The sequence below is a fragment of the Lygodium microphyllum genome, chromosome 14 (genome assembly GCF_053477565.2).
Source record: "Lygodium microphyllum isolate KBCC chromosome 14, Lygodium_microphyllum_v1.1.10, whole genome shotgun sequence".
NCBI lineage: Eukaryota > Viridiplantae > Streptophyta > Polypodiopsida > Schizaeales > Lygodiaceae > Lygodium > Lygodium microphyllum.
The window spans coordinates 22,848,933-22,869,698 of record NC_141148.1 but is presented as its reverse complement, the minus strand read 5'-3'; the positions used below and the strand labels follow the sequence as shown (position 1 = coordinate 22,869,698).

Genomic DNA, 20,766 nt, shown 5'->3' with positions numbered 1-20,766 from the left:
ACAAATAGACTTGTGCTTTCTTACAGCTTCATGCCATGTTACTTAACTACATGTGGCAAAAATAATTGTCCTATATGAGCAGCCTTAATCTTCTTCCTTACTGGAATGAAATGGGCATGCTTATTGAACGTGCAAATGATAGTCCATCCCCTCTTCTAGTATTGAGTTATATGAGGCGCAGTGGTGTTGTTGAATAGGCCTTGTCTTGGTTGGGTGTTGAAGATGAAATTCGCGAACCTTAATAGGGGCCCTTTGAAGATGTGAAGCTAGTTCCCATGTTCACTTACTTGCGTTCTAGCCCTTCTAATGGACAAGATACTGTAATTTACCTCTTGAAATTCTCGAATCCAAGATTTTTTCTACTTCATATTCTTGGTGATCTTCAATTATGATTGGAGGCAATCACTTTGATATTTTTCTAGGGATACTGGATATATGACATAGCTCCAAGATTGAAACATGGAATACATGGTGTATTTTCATGGATTGGGAAAGTTGGACGATAGATGAGTGGATTTACTTGGCCAAGAATCTTGAAGGGCCTAATTCATCGATAATCCACTTTTTGGGGTGTATGAGAAGAACATAGATCACATCAAGGAAGCAAACTTGATCTCCAATTTTGTATGATGGATGTTGCATAGGAAGCTTATCTACATTTCTCTTATGTTTCTCTTGAGCTTGTTTGATTTGTGCTTGCAACTCTTTTTGAATAAGAGGTGTTGAGCTAAGTTTGTAGTAGTTGGATTCTTCTCTTGTGATCTTACATGATTGTCTATCCTTGGGTGTTAACCATAAATAGCAAAGAATGGTATGAATTGAGTGGAGGCATGGGATGAATTATTGTATGCAAACTTAGCAAGGGGTAATAGATCCATCTAATTGTCTTGATGATAGTTGATTGTGCATCTAAGATATGGCTCCAAGGCTTGATTCACTCTTTTTGTTTGTTCATCACTCTGTGGTGGGTGATTGGCTCAAAGAGACTTTTCCAAAACTTGGATATAAATTGGGGGATGTGATCACAGGCAATATCATTAAGGAATCCATTGTGCGAATATAACTGTTCTAGGAAGAGCCTTGCTGTCCCTTCATTGATAGTCTTAGTCGTCGGGATAAAGTATGCCATATTTGTGAATTGATCAACCACCACCAAGATAGAATAGTACCCTTTGGAAGGAGGTAGTTCAACAATGAAGTCCATGGATAAGGATGACCATGGTTTCCTTGGGAATAGGTAATGGTTGAAGAAGGCCCTAAGGTCAATGACGAGGGATTTTAGCTTGATTGCACATGTCATAAAAACACACAAAGTCCTTGACTAGTTTTCACATTTGCGGGCACAAAAAATCTCTTGAAATGAGCTCGATTATCTTGGTAATCCTAAAATGCCCTATTGAGGGGAGAGCATGTCTCTTATTGAGTATATCCACTTGCAAAGGATTGGAAGGAATGTAGAGAAGTCCTTTATAATAGAGCAGTCCATCAATGTCTTTGTGTTTATTCTTGGCCTTGTTGCAATTGCCTCCTTATGTCCTTGGCAAATGAGTCTTTGGTAATTTCCTTCTTGATCTTCGATAAGAATCTAAAGTCTTCTGGGGCTTTGCTAATAGTTACCCTTAACTTCAATTGCTCAAGTTTCAAGATTACTGAATTCTATTGGTCATGGGCTTCATCGCATTCTTTCGCTGCCTGGTAGGATTTTCGAGATAAAGCATTTGGCTTTTCTTGTTAGTGGTCAGGTCTATAGGTAACAATGAAGTCAAATCTGGATTGAAAACTACTCGATCTTGCTTGTTGCTTGGTGATGATTCAAGACATGAGAAGTCATAAAATATTCTAGATTCTTGTGATCCGTATAGATAGTGAGCTTCTAAGGGGCACCTTTAAGTAGGTGTCACTATGTCTCCAAGGAGTCACTATAGCTAGAAGTTCTTTATTATGAATTACATAGTTGATTTTTGCAGCAAAGAATTTTCTCGAGTGAAAAGCTACTAGATGAACTTGATTGTGTGCAAAATCTGAGGCATTTGCCTCCATGATGATAAAGGGCTTCAATGGATCTACATGGATGGGAATGGGTATTGAGGTGAAGGGTTGCTTTAATCTTTGAAAAGCTTGTTCAGCGTTTTGATCCCATGTAAACTTATCATTTCCAGTTAGGTTGGTGAGAGGGGCAGCAATATCAAAGTAATCCTTAATAAAGATACGAATAAGATTTGCAAATTCCAAAAAGCATTGAACATCTTGCATAAATGAAGGAATCTTTCATTCTAGAATAGTTTGTACCTTCTTAGGGTCTATACAAATTTCCTTTTCGAAAATGACGTATCCCAAAAACTCAACTTTAATTTTTGATGGAAAACACTTTTCTAGCTTTGCATACAAGTCTATTTTCTACAATTTATTTAAGACTATTTTGATGGGATGCTTGTGCTTCTCTTGATTCTTGGAAAATATCAAGATGTCATCCGAATAGGTCACAATAAAATCGTCTAAGTATTCTCGAAAGATATCATTCATCATATGTTGGAAAATTGATGGAGCATTTGTGAGGCCAAATGGCATGACAATATATTTAAAATGTCCATATCTTGTGCGAAAAGCTGTCTTCCATTCATCACCTTCCTTAATTACAAGAGAAGGCCTACAAGAGCATGGCTTGATTATAACACTGAAGGTACAAAGTACAAGTATCCTTCAATGGATTTGACATGCATGGGTCCGCAAACATCACTATGCACAACTTGTAATTTCTGATTAGTATGGATAGATCCACCTTTGGGAAGGAAGCATGATGCATTTTGCCAAGTATACAACTTTCACATATATTGTGAGTAGGTGCTTTTAATGGAGGGAGATCAAGCACTATATTATTTCTCTTTAGGCGAATCAAAGTGCTATAATTAAGATGACCAAACCGTGCATGCTATAACTTACTTAGTGTCATCCACAATGGTGACATTAACTTGTAATGCATCCTTTGATGCTCTTCTTTTATATAAATCAAGTTGATAGGGTCCATTGTATAATGTGCTAGTGACAATGAGGGCATCCCCATCTCTACAATCATAGATACTGCATCGGTCCATGTGGAATTTAACCACAAAACCAGCACATGCAATGGCTGAAATTGAAAGAAATTTTTTTAAAATGCTTGGCACATACAAGACCTTTTCAAGCATAATAGTTTTTCCATCTACTCTAATAATGGGGATTTGGCTAACACCTTGGATTGCATACAAAGCATTATTTGCACATACATCAGATTCCTGTGTTTGTACATTTGCATATGATACAAACAAGTCACAAAAGGACATTATGTGTATGGAAGTTTTTCCATTAAACGACCATGTGCTGGAATTTTCAGCCAGCGAAAGACTATGTTTATGTGGAGAAGGATCATACGAACAACACACAACTAAAGCATAAGACTGATCAATGTCCAAGCTTGCTAAATGTGCAAGTGCATCCTCATATCTACTGAGTTTTCAGCAACACTTGTGCCCGATTGTTTCCTCTTTTTACTTGCTAGCAATTCACCCTTGTTTGCTCTTCTTGCAATAACAATGATACCAATGCATCAAATGTGTATGCCTCGGCATCTCCATTTGCAAGTAAGTGAAGTGTAGTGGCAAAAACATGATAAGTATTAGGTAGACTAGCCAATATTGTCCCCAGAATCACCTTTTGTCATGTGCTCCATCTCAAGCTACTTGCACAAATAGGCTACATGAGCCTCATTGCACACTTGATACAACAAAGCAAGCTTATTCCAAGCGTCCTTGGCTGTTGTGTATGACCGATTTGAAAAAAATTCACAAAAGCCTTAAATTTATTTGCTGAAATTTTGTGAAATTTGGGCTTGAGTGTGAAAAGTCTAAAATTTTTGGTGCATAATTGAGCAATTTTTAAGCACTGAATGCAAAAGTTTCCAAAATTTAAATTTTAGTGAAATTTTGAGGTTTTCAAGCAAAAACCCAAAAATTTTAAAGAAATTGGAAAAAATTGATGCTTGTAGCAAAACCCCCAAAATTTGTACATGGATGGGGGTTGTGCGTGAACAAGTGCCAATGGAGATGAAGTTATTAATGATTAAGATTTGAAATTTATAAAGAATGTGTTGGGCAGAATCACTTATTAGAAACAATCACGTGCTAGTGAAATCGGTGCTTGGCAAAAGGATTGAGATTGTAGGGATTGACTAATTGGGCCAATGCAACCCATCGGGTAGGAAAGGAGGCTGCTGCATGGTGCGAAGGCTGTGATATGACACGTAGGGTAGGAGGGGGTTGTGACATGACAATGGCACACAACATGGGATTGTCGGCAACAAATCTTTGCATAGGCGAGATGGCTGTGTAGGGCATGCATCTTTTGTGGGCAACTAGGCGTGCAAAGTAAATGAGCTAATGATGACATGTCTAAAGCAGATGGTGACTGATAAACCAGCAAGGAGAAGAGCAGCTAGGTGCAGGGCTCAAGGGTGGCTTAGGTAGTGATGGTAGTGGTGAAAAGGTATGCTTTGATACTATTGTTAGATTAGGGTTTAACAGCATCACTTAACTCGAGTGGTAAATGATCTATATCATCACTTAATGGATCATAATATACTATTTTCTCATTGTGGATGATATTTCCCTTATATATGGATGTATTTTCTTAATGAAATATATGAAGCTTTCATCTACTTTTTCACTTGGGTATGGTTGCTATCACTAGAATGAGAGATGAACTTAATAATTCAATAAAACTTTATGAAGATTTTTAATTAAAAAAAACTTTAATTTTGGTATCCCTAACTCTTTGTATAGTGATCATTACACTAATAGTAAAGGATTTGACATCAAGGATGCAATGGATAAGTGTGTAGGATATGTGGTACAAGGGCAGGGCAAATGCTAAAAGTAACAAAGTGCAATGTGAAATTTCCATCGAATTGAAAGTTTGTACCTTAGAATTGAGTTACATTGAAAGATTTGCTCAATAAGTAGCTCATTTAGGGTGCTTGATTTATAAAGTAAGCCTTGAGCTCAAGTTCAGTCCAGTGAGGGGTCACTTATGATTAATGACCAAGTCATTAATTTGCCTTTAATAAAAAACACAATTTGAGCAAAGAGCAGTTGGCTATTTTGAGCTTCTTGACTATTTGGGGCTTCTTTCCTCTAATTTTGAGCAGCCCAAGTTTAAAGACAATCATTCTTCTCTTTTTTGTTACAGAAATTGTAGGTTTCAACCATGGAATATGAATTGAGGGCAAAAATAGAGTGTGGACACTAGGCAATCTTCTCCTCTAGGGATAGGAATCCTTTCAATAGCCATGTATCTCCATATACAGCAAGGTATGCTCATATTTTTGAACTAAATATTCGAAAAATAGGTTATATAGGACTATTGGTTGAGATCCTCTATTCTCCTTTGAGATCTCAGCCTAGTGCACTTTTTGGAAAACTTTGTCGTAAAGAAAGCAACATTCTCATAGTTTCATCATGAGAAATCTCTTTGTGTGTGAGAGGAAGAGTGTGGGATTGCATGGGAACTATGTAGGACAATTGTCTAGGCCAATGTTCTGCAGGACAATTGTCTAGTCCAATGTTTTGCAGAATTGAGTTTAAAAGCTCTTGGTCATTTTTAGGGCTTGGCAGGCTGAAGTGTTCATTCGCATTTTTGAACACTATTTGGTTGGAGGCTGACATTGAAGGTGAGAAGGTCATCGTTTTCACTAATGAAATGTCTCAATATGCAATGTTTCATACATCAGTTTCATTCCAAAAGGTTGAAAAGGAATTTCTATTAAAATTGTGCTAAATATATGTATTATAAATGTGTTATTCTAACGTTTCATGTGGCATTTCACTTGTGACCTATCCAAGGGTGAAATGTTTCATGCTGAAATGCTGTAGGGGTGAAATTTTTCGTGGTGGCCTTGGTATTAAAGTTGTGCTAAATATATGTAGTATTAATGTGTTATTCTAACGTTTCATGTGGCATTTCACTTGTGACCTATCCAAGGGTGAAATGTTTCATGCTGAAATGCTGTAGGGGTGAAATTTTTCGTGGTGGCCTTGGTTTCAATAAAAAACATGGTATTACTATGAGGAGACCTTCGCTCCCACTGCACAATTGACATCCTTCTTACTTGCCTTGGCCTCTCAACATAGGCCAAATACATTAGATGGATGTCAACAAGCCTTTCTAAATGGCTTTTTGGGTGAGGAAGTGCCACTAGGGTTTTGAATTTGAGGATATGAAGGAAAGGTACTCCAATTGCAGAAAGCTTTTTATGGGCTGAAGCAAATGTCTCATTTTTGGTTCTATAGAATTAACAACTTTTTAAAATCTCATGGCTCTCATTCTTCCCCTTATGATCCAAATCTCTCTACATGATGTATTCTAGAGGGGGTCAATTATTTGCTGTTGCTAGAGAGTGTCAACTATTTGCTGTTGTATGTGGATGATCTATCGATCATGGGCTTATTTTCATCTACCATTTCACATCTTAAGGCACAATTAAGCTTCAGTTTCAAGATGACTGACCTTGGCCTTCTCTCCTATTTCTTGGACATGGAGGTTGTGTAACATTCGGAGGGTTTGCTTGTGTTACAACAAAAGTACAAACAATGGTCACCTACTAGACCCTATTGTCAAGCTAACTAAGGACTCTAGTCAGTTCTTTCCTCATGGTGCACAGCCAATGGTGTCACAATCTCTCCTATGCAATTTCCATCCTTAGCTAGTACTTTAGTGCACCAATGTAGTCTCATTGGATTCCATGTATGCATGTGTTAAGCTATATTCATTGTTCTAATGCTTATGGCTTTTTGTTTAATCAAGGGCCCTTGTAGGGATACACTGATTTTGAGTGGGATGAAGACTTGGATACCTGATGCTCCATGGCGGTTACATTTTCCCCTTAGGCTTGGATTCAAGCTCATGCCAAGCTGAAAAAAAGAGATTGTAGTTGCATCTTCAACTAAGGCTGAATCTTGGGCCCTCGGGCCCTCGGGCCTTGTATAATGGTACCAATGAGGCCGTTACTTGAGGAGTGTGATGGTGGAGCTGCAATTTCTTTTTGAGGATCCTACAATGATCTATTGTAATAGCTAGTGTAATAGCACTTGCTGGCTACACTATCCTCAACAACGAAACGAAAAATGTTGCAGTCCACTATTATCCCTCCAAAGAGTAGGTGGAGCAAGGCACTATCCACCGTGAGTTCATGCCCTCTTCGAATAACCATGCCAACATCTTGACCAAATAGGTCAATTACTTGATTCTTGATTATATTCATCAATAGTTCCACCCTCCCCCTTTGGCATTGGCATGATGGGGAAAGGGGCCTCCCATAGCTTTCCCTTCCACCATTTGGTGGTGAGAGGGGGCAGCTTCACTTTCTTGGTGCTTAAGAGGATTTTGGTTACCATCTTCATTGATTCATATGTAGTTGTATCATTATCCGTTTGTATCTTGATGATTATACTTGTAAAAGGGTGCTTGGGCAAGTGGACAATTCCCCAATGAGGGCACTACCGAAATGGTACCATTGCACTTTGCATTTCCTTCTCTTTTGCATGACATTTTTCCCTTGGCATTTACATCGCGTCAATGTGAAATGGAGCCCTTGGAATGGAGGAAAACTTGCAAAAGCAAACAACCATACGAGGGTGAGAACTCCTTGCATTGTGTAAGCATACTCCGTTTTGCTTTGTCAAAGAGTGGTTGGCTTGGATCCACCATATTTGGAACTATATCCATTGGCGGCCTTACTATGGCAATATAATTATGGTAGCTCCATGGCAGCTTACCCTCATCTACCTTATCCACGTTCTTTCATTCACTGAAATAATCACTCTCAATGCTTCTAATTCTCATCCATTTTTCCCTAACCCTGACATTGAATTGTTTGCCTCTTGTTTCATTGCCATAAATGAAAATTTTGCCCAATGGTAAGTGAAATAAAAATTGTAAAGCAATGAGTCATTGCTGCAAGTATTCCTTACCTATTCCCATTTCAAATTTCAACCCAATTCCATACAAGTTCTTGCTCCCACAACCTTTGCCTTGCAATGGTTCATTTTATGGGGGAGAAATCTTTAAGTCTTGCTATTCAGATATTGCCTGCAAAAGAAAAGAAAAGAAAAATCTAAGACCCATGCAATTAGGCTACTGAGCTACTCAAAAGAAGATCTCCATTGCTTTGTGATTGTGGTAGGCAGCCCATTGAGGCACCCTTGGTGGGATGCTTTGGTTTCTTTTGGGGTGGGACCTTTTGGCTACAAAGGAGGTTGGGGAAGTGACTCTCTCTCTGTCTTGAGACTTTTGTGGGCTTGAGATGGGACCTGTATTAATGCTCATTTTATTATCCTTATAATAAATCCACAAAGCAATTATTTGCTGATTATAACAGAGAAAAGGCTTTCTTTTTGAACAGTAGGACATTCTTTATAAATAGAGCAAGTTGTGGGCATTTAATCTTATCCCCGATTATCCATCATCAGACTGCTTTGCTGCTCATACCCCATCAAGAGTTGCTGCTGAGCTGTACTTTTGTTGATGATGGAGGACATTGCCATCAGCTGGAGATCATCAATGTGCTGCCACCCAACCCATTGTCAATATCTGGAGCCTGTCATCTGCTGTCCATCATCCTCACAACCTGCTGCAGCTGCATTTTTATTAGTGCAGCCTGTGTTTTGAATCTTATCACCTATTATCCATCATCAGACTGCTTTGCTGCTCATGCCCCACCAAGAGTTGCTGCTGAGCTGCACTTTTTCTGCTGCCATCATCAAGAGATGCCACCCTGTGTGGACATTGCCATCAGCTGGAGATCATCAATGTGCTGCCATTCAACCCATCATCAATATCTGGAGGCTGTCATCTACTGTCCATCATCCTCACAGCCTGCTGCAGCTGCATTTTTCATTAGTGCAGCCTGCATTTCTTGCACGTAATGGACAGGCAGTTGACCTCATCATATTGCCATCATCTGCTGCCTGTGCAGATTCCGTTTCTCAGTCTGCACCAATGCATGCTGCATTTTGCTGACCAAAGTCATTCATGACATCTTGCTGATTAGGACTATGTTTCCGTCCCTCCACTGTTGTCCACTTAGTCATCAGCCCTAGTGCGCTGTTGCTGCTTTATTTCAGGATCCATCTTGAGTATGAAATATCTTGGAGCTGTTCTAGGCGTGATATCACTCTTGGCTCACCTCATTTTGGTCCTCCAGACATGGATGTTTAGGCCCCTATTATTTCATATTCATTTATATCCATTCATTCTTCTCTTAAGCATTCTACAGATTATGTTCCACCGTTGTTGCAGGTTTTGCATCTCTCTTTGTTTAGCTTAGCACTTCTTCACATCTTGCTCAGCTTGTTTGACTAGTGTAGCTTAGCACTAAAGTCTAAAGAGTTTGAGTCATGTTAAAAATAAATTGCTAGAAGTGGTTTGTCTTACAAGGTATTAATTAAGCTTTGTAAGTCACTAAATTTGCTGGTTCTCACTTACCATTTGTGTATATCCCTTTTTTTGGTTCATGCTAGTTTGTAATCATAGCATGAATCTGTTGCTGTATGGCATCTTGGTTACTTTATACTTTTTTGGATCTTGTTCATGCATGTGCCCAAGTGCATCCTTTGCATTTCTGTTCTTTTTGTATGCCATGTTTTGAATTTGATGCAACATGGATCTTCTTCTTGGTTGGTGCTATAGCTATAGGGAAAAGAATGGTTGCTGCAGGAAGATGCTTTGCTGCAACTGGGGACTATGCAGAAGGAGAGCTCCAGAAGGTGGGTTCATTGTCTTACATCAGTGATCATCCCCAAGCATGTTGATTTCTTGGCCTAAAATTTGCTGAATAACAGTTAAGTCATCCAAAGGACCTATCAATAGTATATACACATGAGCGTTTAGTATCTTTGTCCACTTATTTGCTTTAAGATAGTTAATGTGAAGAAAACTATGGAGTAGCTGCTAGGGTTTACACTAAGGAAACAAAGTGTATGACCATGACAGAAACACTGATACAGACACAGACATGCAAAACTCAAACCCTAAAAGCAAAACTCAAAACTCAAACACAGAAATAAATACAAGCAAAACGAGAGGCAAAGAGAACAACTTTGAAGTGAAATAAAAACTGTAGTGTATGACCATGACAGAAACACAACGATATAGACACAAACATGCAAAACTCAAAACTCAAACATAGAAATAAACACAAGTAGAAAGAGAGACAAAGAGAACAACTTTGAAGTGAATAAAAACTGTAAATGAATGAAGTGTGTATAGACGGACCAAGGGTAGAGCAGTAGTGTCGAAGAGTGATGTCCACCAGAGATTGATCCCAAGGATGTGACTACTAGTCGACAGGTCGGAGGTGAGGAAACTGCAAAACGATGATGCCTAGTGTTGTTAGAGAACCAAACGCAAGTAGTGATGATGCAATAGGACCCAAATGGCAGCAGAAGGCTGCAAATGCAGCAGATAGAGGGTCGCTTGATGGAGGAAGGGTGTTGAGCATTGTCACTTCGGCAGCAAGATGCCAATAGGAAGTAGTGATGATGCAATAGGACCCAAGTGGCAGCAGAAGGCTGCAAATGCAGCAGATAGAGGGTCGCTTGATGGAGGAAGGGTGTTGAGCACTATCACCTGGGCAGCAAGATGCCAATGCAAGCAGGCACAGCGACATAGAGGGAGGAGAGTGATCAGCCACCTGATGTTTGGGTAGCAGGATGCCAAATGCAAGCAGTTAGAGGAGGTGAGGATGCTGGCCATGGCTGATCAGCGCCAATGCAGCAAGGTGAAGACCTCAAGGCAGTGGGTGGTAGCTCTAGGGGTAGTCGCCAGTAGCTGGGGCAACAGGTGGAGTGGCAGCAGTCGCAAAGGTTGGAGAGAGACGTGGAGGAAGATTGATGGCTGAAATTTGCACACAAGGGTCAAAATGAATAGGAGTAGCCTCCCTATTATAGTTGTGGATGTACCCTTCCAAAATAGGGTCTCACTGAAACTCTCTCGAACTTTTTCATTAAATAAACATGCTTGGGACTGTTTAAGAGGCTAATAAACATGTAATGTTTTTTTTAGCCCAACACCCCCTCTCAGGCCAAAACAAGGCTAGAAAGAAAGGCCAACCCAAGTTGTTTGTGACACTAGAGAAGTGGTGTTTAATAGTACCTAACACCAATCTGATGGTCAATGATGGCGCATAGACACTCGAGAATGAAAGTTGTCTAGCCAATTTAATTATTGGCCAGTCAGATTATTTTTCTCGACATTGAAATAATTATTAAATTAATTTTCAATATTTAAAGATTGAACATTAATATTTAAATATGGATAATGTTGGAAAACCCATTTGGGAAGGTTGTTACTTGTCAAAAATGCCATGCAAGATTGAAATTTTTCTTTAGAGGCTAGAGAGAGACATTTTAGTGTATTCATCCTGCAAGAGAGAGGGAGATGTCGGTGGTTTGATTTACAACCATTGGAGGACCTTCTGAGGCAGCTAGGGATAGGAGAAGACCAATCAACAGCAAGTGACAACATCTATAGGCTGTTGAGATAGGGCAGTAGTAGTAAATGATTGATTTTCTTCAGTTCTCTGTATCTATAAGCTGTTGAGACAAAGCAACAGTAGTAAATGATTGATTTTCTTCAGTTCTTTGTATCTACAAGCTGTTGAGATAGAGCAGCAGCAGTAAATGATTGATTTTCTTTAGTTCTTCGCGAAGAAAGTCTGAATTTTCTCTCTCCTCAGCATTCTCTATGATCTCCCAGCCTTTCTACAGCCTTGCTTTGAAGATTATAGCATTGAGATCACCAAAGGCTGAGAAATTTCAGATTTCTTTGCTATAAACCCTAATTTGCAGTAGAAATTAGGATTTAACAATAGCCTCAAGAAGTGTGTAGAAAATTGGAAGCTCTAAGATTTGGATTCAACAGGGTTAAAGCTGCTTTCAGTCAAAATCAAGTGGAGGGACTAACAAATCAATGAATTTGGGACATTTTCCATTTTCATCAAAGCGGGTGAATACCAATTGACTTCGCGAATCAGGGGCAAATCAGATCGGAAGACTTGTTGGTTATTTTGGACAACAAGGGGAGTTGGAATACCGAAAGGGGTTAGGAGAATTCCATTGTAGATCAACTTCTTCTTCCATTATGTTAAAGAAATACCGAAAGGGGTGCGAGTTTTGGAGCCAACAGGGTGTCTATTGTCCAAGATTATAAGTTAATTTGTATTTCTTAGTTTTATGATAAATGTTGTAGCTGTAACTAAGTTGTAATAAGGGAATTACCACCCATAGATGGAAGGAAGACTGGTTTCAAATGTAATGATACAAATGTGTATGTGCGTAAGTAAATGGAGTGAAAGACTTAAGAATTTAAATCTAAGGACAAAATCCTATGGGCTTGCCTTAATAGTACAAAAACCTAAGAGTGTGAAGATGGAGATAATCTAAGGATGTGGCCACGATCGCGTATGCCCACTAGCCAGTGTGTACGAATCCTATTTTTCTTAGGGAGTTGTTGGTAGATGGGTTTGGTTTCTTTGGTTCTATCTGAAGAAGAGATGTCACCCTTGGATTGGCTTGCCTTCGTATCTTACGAGTTCTTGTCACTGTTGGTTTTTCCTCTTGAAGCAGAGGCAACCAAACCCCTTTGCTCTGAGTAAGGCTGGGTAGAGTCTTTCTTGTGGACTTGATCCTACAACCTTGCATAATGCAAGAACTTGCACTTAAACTCGTAGAAGGTCAGGAATCTAGGTAGTGAGATAATGTATTGGATAAAATGGAAGTATTTATTAGGTAACTTGTTTAAGAAGAACACAATCCACATTTGACTTCAAGGAGCTAGTAGAGGTAAACTCCGCGAGTAACCAACGATATTTGGCCAATTTGACTTTGAGATCATCCCCTTTCTTAATGAAAACTCTTGAAGCTCAAAATTGAGATTGATATGCCGGGTGCAATCTCACGCCACATAGCGGTCAATCACAATGAGATGACTTCAACGCTCAAATGCGAGGGGAAAATCTTGTAATTGAGATTGGAATTGAGGAAACAACCCTTGCATTAACTCAACATTAGCTATGGCATTGTGGGCTCTTCATTGATGGATGGGATTAAGGTTACTAATTGAGCGTCTGACATAGACTCTAGATCAATGACAAGATCCCAAAGTTCTTGAGTTTCAAGCACTTGGTGCATGAAGTTTGACTAGGTGGTAAAATTTGACATGTTAAAATAAGTCTTATTCATGAAGGCATTCTTGGTAGTTGCAATAGGAGTGGTAGTGCTCCGATAAGATGGATAGGATAGGGGGGGGGGATGGAGTACACTTGGGACCGCCGGCGGGTCCTAGAGTGCCCACTATTGGTGCATGCGAGAAGTGTGCATAATGGATCCGAGGGTGGTTATGGATTGACTAGGCATGGGCATGGTAACTGCATGAGGAGCCCATAGTGGAGACATAGGAACACGTGGAGTACAGGATGGAAATCTTGGCGGAGTTACCATGGAAATTGTGATGAGGCACCATAAGCAGAGGATGGAAATCTCTGTGTCAGAGAGATTAAAGGATGTGTGATTGGGAGTAGTGAGGGGGATGCCCACCACAACTGTCCCAGTAGGAAATGATGTGCTCACTCGCGGAATGGTGGAGGGAAATGTGTTAAAGGGTAGGATTCCTTGTAATGGAGCCCCATGGTGCAAAGTGGCTTGAGGGTGAGTGGATGGTATAGTGTTAAGAGGGTGGCATTTCATGTAACGATACACCATTATGTGAACTAGTAGAGAAGTGTGAATATGGAAGAGAGAATGAGAATGTGCTAGGAGTGAAAACAGAGGTTCCAACTCCCAATGTAAAAGATGTGGATGTGGAGTAATCCAAGGTTGGAATGAGGAAGAGAGGAAATCGAGGTGCTAGAAGAGGGTGGGATGGGAGGGATTTGAGAAGAGTGGCTTACATGCTCAAATGAAACAAAAAATGTAGATATACTTGATGAAGGATATTTGCTTCGAGAGCCCCCTCTATTTTTTTTTTTTGCAAATAAAGTGTGGCTAATTATATTACTTCAGAAAAAACCTGAATACAAGGAAGTGCTCTTGCTCAATAGACTAGTTGGAGCTGATGCAGAGTCACAGATATATCTAATGTACAAGGCTCTCAAGGCGGTCTAGGGGGGATGGGGGCAAGAAGCCATGGAGGGGGGATGTATCGCCATTTGGGGCTGCTTGCTTGCAATATGAAAAACAGGTCTTGGTTGCTCCAAGTGCGCATGAAATGGAAACGTAGCTCCTGATGAGCTCTAGACTCGCTCTGCACCTAGTCCCATAGGCCACGGAGGGAGTGAATGATAGAGGTCCAGAGCTGTGCTAAGGCCGCCTGTGCTGAAAGTCTCTCTCCACCAAAAGCCTCTTGACACCTCGACTTCGAGATATGCCATCCAGTAAGACTCTCTATGATCTCCCATACCTCAAAACAGTTTGCTGTGGGCTTAAGTACTTGGCGGATGGGTAGAGACTCAAACCCGACCACTGCACACGACCCTGCCTTAATAATGAATATCATGTCGTGCATCTCGGCCTTATACAGAAGGTGACGGCCCTTGCTGACTGCCTGCCAGCAGAAAGCTCCCCACGAGATACATCCAAGGTTGGGTGCTATACGGAGGAGGATGCGGCATGCTCCTCTCCACACAAGCTACGTCACCTCACACGACCAAAGGCAGTGCTTTGGAGTTTCTAGAGGTTGTTGTGTGCAGCGCTTACAACCTCCCTCCTTCTGCATTTGGGCTAGCCAACTTTCCACCACCAGGTCTCCATGTGTCACCAGCCATAAGAAATATGACTCTCCTCGGCCTCCAGCTATCCTATAGGCGGTGCAAAAAGGTCCGTCGGAAAGCCCCCTTGATGCTGTGCTCCGCTGAGTGCCTACTACGTGACGGCGCCTAATCCATGTCCTCCTGCATCAGTACGTGTCTGCCAATCCTGGCTGTGTAGTCCTCCAGGAACCTCGGTGGCTTCTTGGCGACCGCAGTGGCCGGCCATAGCCACTCTCTCAGATTCCACTCCAGTTTATCAAGTGGCCTGCCCTCCCATATCTAGAGGCGCCACTCCCCGAGTTCCTCCCAAAAGACAAAAGGGTCTAGCCGCCATGTCTTTCCCTTAAAGCCAACCACCCGAATCCTCCTCCATGAAAGGACAGCTATCCCCTCATCCTGCTGCCCTCTGTCAAGGGCTATACGCCCTCCTCCTGCACGATGAAGAAAGTCCCATGTGGAGCACTGCCCACTCTACTTGCCACCTATAGGGGGATACCTGCTGGTGAGAACCTAGCGGCCCATACCTCCCTGCGCTCTATCGGCTCTTGTATATCGGGGGAGCAAGCCGGTCTTGAGGAATTGCTGTGTCTATCTCCCTTCTCCTCAACTCAACTCCTTTTTGACAGCTTGATGCTTGTTGCAACACCGCCTCGTCCACCATCCTGTACACCTCCCGCCATGTCTTGATAGTACGAGCTGGGCCGGCCTCCCAACCAGCTCACTGGTGTAAAGAAAACTCCTAGGGTTTTTACTGAGGACACACAAAGTGTACGACCACGACAAAAACACAGAGAGATAGACACAGACACAGAGAGCAAAACTCAAACCTAAACGCAAAACTCAAAACTCAAACACAAACAGAAGAAGGGAGAGAGAAGACACAACACTGAAGTGAATGAATGCTGTAAATGAATGTAAGAGTGCACAGTGTGCTCAAGGGCAGAGCAATGTCGAAGTGTGACGTCCACTGGAGACAGATCCCAAGTCTGTGACCATTAGTCGGAGTGTAGGAGTATTGAATAGTGAATGGAAGCAGGCTGGTCACCAAAACGCAGCAGTTTGGAGGCTGGAAATTGGTAAATGCAGCAGTGTACCGCCAATCGGAGGCTGGAAACTGCTCACAGTCTGCTGTAAACAGCAGGTTGAAACAGCGTCTGATGTGGCTGGCAATGACTAGATGATCAGATCGTAGTAGATGATGATATCGCCAGCAGCCGATGTCAGCATGGATGAAGGCGCTAGCAGCAGGAGCAAACACGGATGGAGTGGCAGCAGTCTCGAGGGCTGGATAGCCACGTGGGAGGAGGCTGATGGCTGAAATCTGCGCATGGAGTGGGAAACCTGCACAAACGGAATAAGATTGAATGGGGGCACCTGTCTATTTATAGATGTGGAAGGGCGCCCCAAAAATTAGAGTTTCCACTAAACTCTCTCGAACCGCTCTCTGTTTTAGGGTTTCCATTGAACTCTCTCGAACCGCTCCCCGTTTTAGGGTTTTACTCTATAAGAGCATTTTTTAGTGTGTTTTGGGCTGTTTAAGAGGCTAATCAGCAAGTAATGCATGTTTTAGCTCAACAACTGGATGTAGGGGCGCTCTCCAATTTGTACCCCGTCTCAATCTTTGACTTGGGGGTTCCAGATTACCGGCTGACGGTCTATCTCCTCTTGGTATCTTGGGGGGCTTTGAATTAGGGCCTTACGGAGGCCCTGCCACACACGGAGCAAGCTGCATAGGAAGGGGATTTTGGGGGGGGGAGTGATTTGGGCCGTTGTAAAGATCCATCTTAGGGACGGCCTCCAATTACCGCCAGGCCTCGGTCTACAATCCTAGAAACCCTCCTGTTGTAGGATCCTCCAGGTCTACCCTCCTGATGTGAGGCCGCGGACTATTAGCTTGCCCAAGAGGGCCATACTCTAATACTTTGGGACTATGATCCCATGCCCTCCCTCTGACCGATGCCAGATGATGGTCGCCCACACCACCTTGGCCTGGGAATCCCTATAACCGTCTGACCTGGACCAAAGGAAATTTCGCACTAGGCGGGGAAGTTGAACTACGCAGGATGAAGAGAAGCACCAACATGAGGCAATATACCAAGCCATCGCTAGGAGGACCTGGTTAACCACCAGGGCTCGCCTTGCTAGAGAAAGGTGAGCAGTACTCCAGTAGGTTAGCTTCCTCCGAATAGAGTCAAGGTCTGGAAGAAACTGCTAGGCGGGAGTGATGTCGAGTCCCACTTGGAACCCTAAGTAACGGACGGTCTGCCCTTTGCACACCCATCTAAATCCCAGGTGGATGCCCCACTCTGTGCTAGAGTCTAGGTCTGTAAGGAATCCAACCGACTTTCGCTAGTTGATTCTCGCTCTCGAGTCCCGCTGCAATACAGAACACCTCGAGCGCTAGTCTCACTCTCTCCAGCATCAACTCATCATCCTCTATGTAGAGTGCTGTATCATCTGCATACTGAGTCTAATAGCTTCGTCTCCTCCCTCACTAGGAGTTGGAGGCCACGTAACCCGCTTATCCATGACCTGAGGAAGTGGGACATCGCCTCTGCAAGAGTAAGAACAGGTACGGGGCCAGGGGGCATCCCTGTCGGACCGATCTCTCCAGCCGAAACTACTCCCCTCGCCTACCACCTATGAGAACCCACCTATGAGAACCCTGCTGGTGGCCAATCTGTAAAGTGCGGCGACCTCACGGATCCATGCCTGGGGAAGCCCAACCTCAACATGGTACCCTCTAGGAAAATTCAATCCACCCTATCATAGGATTTCTTGAAATCCAGGAGTAGTACGGCCAGTCCCTATCCACTGTGCTGAGCCCACTCTGTCGCCTCAAAGAAGGTGAATACATTGTCCAGGATGCTCCTATCCTGGACAAAGCTTGTCTATTTGTCATGAATGATGTCTGGAAGCATAGGGCGGAGTCGCCTGCCAACCATCTTTGCCAGTGCCTTATAGGCTATTGATAATAAAGTGATCAGTCTCCACTGGGATAGCTCCAACCGGTCTTCCCCTTTGGGGAGGAGATTGATGAGGCTTGCTGAGAGACTCCCTGACATCTGTCCTGAAGTGAAAATCTCCTGGAAGGCCAGCAGTAGGGGGTCCTTCACCACCTCCCAGTAGGTAATGAAGAAGGCCTTGGAGAGGCCATCCTCTCCCGGGCATTTCTGCTCGTCCTGTGTATGAAAGGTCTCCTCTAGTTCCTTCTTTGTGAAGGGGGCTAAGAGCGAGCGTCCCATCTTCTCTGTGACGAGGGACGGGATGTGATCCCAGACCTGCTGTCTACATCGCTGTCCTCTAGTTGAGGCTGTCTCTTGCTGGGAAAGGTGTCTGTAGTAGTTGGTAGCAATCTCCATCACCTCGTCTGGGCTAGAACGAGTCCTCCCATACTGATCACGAAGGCTACGTATTTGATCTCCTGAGGTGCGGGGCTGGTGCGCTTGGAAAAACTCCCTACACATCGTGTCCCCCTTCTGCGCCCAAAAGGTTGTTGAGGTGCGGAATGAGAATACCAAGCGCTTGTCCTCTAGACCGGTGATGGCTGCTCTCGTGCGCATCTTTTGTGCGTGGAGGGTGGGATCCCCTGGTGCCTCCTGTAGTAATCTTTGCGTGGTTGCAAAGTCCCGCGGGAGTGCTCTCTTCTCTTCCCAGCTCTACTGCTTGGCCTGTAGGGTTGCCTCTTGGTAGATACTGCTCAACTCAGCTAGGACCTTTGCAACCTCCTTCGCGAATCTGGTCCCTCCTGTCCCACTCCTGGGTCCAGATCTGCTCAATCTGTCTCTTCACCTCCTCCCTCCTATAGATCGAGCCAAGGATCCAATAGGGTTGTGTGTCTAGGGCAAATGCTAGGGGATCAAGTGTCAAGAGAACTGGGCAATGATTAGACAACATGGTGCCCGCTAGGTACCCTACTTGGCCTCCACGAGAGTATCCCCACTCTCCCACATAGAACCTGTCCAATTGCTCCAGCAAGACTCCACCTAGCCGCATGTATCCTCAAGAGTAGTCCAACGATCTCTCCCTCTTGTGGAAGGCAGGGTCTCTTCAAGCATTGCGTGCTCCTACTGCCAGTAGAAAGACCTCCCATGCCTCCTACTCCTCCCCAGACATGCCGTAGTAGTTTCCGCCTCTATCTTACTGGTCCTCTAGAGCCTCCAGGTGGTTAAAGTCCCCTCCAACAATCCAGGAGTCCACCTTTGGGAGTCTTGCTGCGATCTCCACCCAGAACCTGCTGTGTGCCTTGACCTTAGTGGGGGCATAGACATTGAGGACTCCAAGGCACGAGTCCCCAATATCCAATGTGATCCATAGAACCCTCCCTGCCACTATGGTCCCGTGGTCTCGTACGTAGGCAGCGAGACTCGGGCCAATAGAAGTGCACACGCCTCCACTCTTGCTGTGGGCACCGATGGCATGCTCCCAATAAGTGTATAAACTGCCTGGGAGTACCTTTCCTACCCGCTAGGCATGGGCGGGAGTGAGCTTGTGCTCCTATAACAATAAGATGTCGATTCGTTCGGCAAGGGTAGGCTGCAACTCGAACAATCAACTTTCTAGAACCATGTGCTCCACTATAGTGGAGGCTATTCATATTCCAAGATGCAAGATGTAAGCTCATAGGGAAACCTGTGTGACTGACCGAACAAGCATTTGTTTGGTGTGGAAGCTGCTGACGAAGAGGAGCTATGAGCCATGTGGATACGCTTCGCCGTTGGCTGGACGGTGAACTTCATTCCCCCATGGTAGCCCTCGAACGCATACCATGGGGGTGATGGATGCTCTTGGTGGTACCACCAAGGCATCTATCAACTAGGCTGAAAGGTGAGATTGTACACTGGTAGAAACGGGCCGCATGTGCTAGGGGCCACTCGATCATTTCCATTGGCGCTCTCCACTGCGGAAGGGCTTGAAGGATAATGCTCAGATGTGGGACATCGGCCCCAGCCCACCAGCTAATGTCCATCATGCACCCTGGCCATTGCTGGGAGAAAAGTGTTAGTCCACCTTTTCCCATCCACTGGGAGATGTGGTCTGCCACTTGGCTCTTCACCTCCTCTATCTGAGTCGTCGTCCAATCTCCTGTGTGAGAGGTCTGAAGGAAGAAGGCGTAGTTTTGTCCATCCGGTGGTGGTAGTAGATGGACCTTGCTACTCCTTGACTTGCATACCACGAAGATTCCCACCTCCAGGGGTAGTGTGAACTCTCCATGCTCCGCAACTCCAGGTAAGACCACGGTCCACTGCGAAAAAACTTCTGTGGTAACAATTGCGCTTCTCTCGGAAAAGTGTGACGGGTGGCATGGACGGATGAGCTGGTGGTTGTGTGGGAAAGGGAGGGGAGGCTAGACTGCGGATGAGTGGATGATATCGGCGTATGGGGCTCCTCGCCTCTTGTGGGAGGGGGAGGGTCACCTGTGTTGGGTGGGGATTGGTCGGCGGGGGTGATGGTGGGAAGGGAGAGGATCGAGGGATGGTGGGGTGGACAGGGGCACACGGCGGGTGTGGGGGGAGCCAGTGGCTCTGGAGGAGGGGGGATTGTGGACTAGGATCGGGGGGGGAGGAGGGGGAGGGGGATGTGGACCCCCGGGTGAGGCGGCTTGTGGTCCCTTGTTGTCGTGGTTGTGTCTGAGGGGTTGCCTGCGGCCCCCTCTGCCGTCTCCCTCTTTGTCGTCTCTGGACTCTTGTGAAGCCGTCTGCGTCCACATGTAGACATGTCGGCGAAGCTGCCTTAGCTCGGAAGTGTGTGCACTCTGTTGCGAGGTGCTCAAAGTCATGGCAATGCAGGCATTGCCTTGGCTGCTCAGTCATGATGACCTGTTGCCTGAAGGAGTGTCCACCTGCCTTAATCTCTAAAAACTGTGGTATACTTTGTCTCTTTCATTGCCACCCGTACCTTTGGGACTCTTGTGGCTGTCATTGCGTCTGCGA

At 44.0% G+C, this 20,766-nt stretch overlaps 1 protein-coding gene across 1 annotated transcript in view; it reads left to right on the top strand.

Annotated features, from left to right (window-relative positions):
- LOC148025413 (LOW protein: ammonium transporter 1-like protein) overlaps positions 1-20,766 on the top strand; it is a 76,833-nt gene that overhangs the window by 22,786 nt on the left and 33,281 nt on the right. Inside the window, exon 6 of the mRNA XM_087692537.1 lies at positions 9,718-9,794. Coding sequence (XP_087548663.1) covers positions 9,718-9,794 — 77 coding nt within the window. The remainder of the gene's footprint in view (positions 1-9,717; positions 9,795-20,766) is intronic.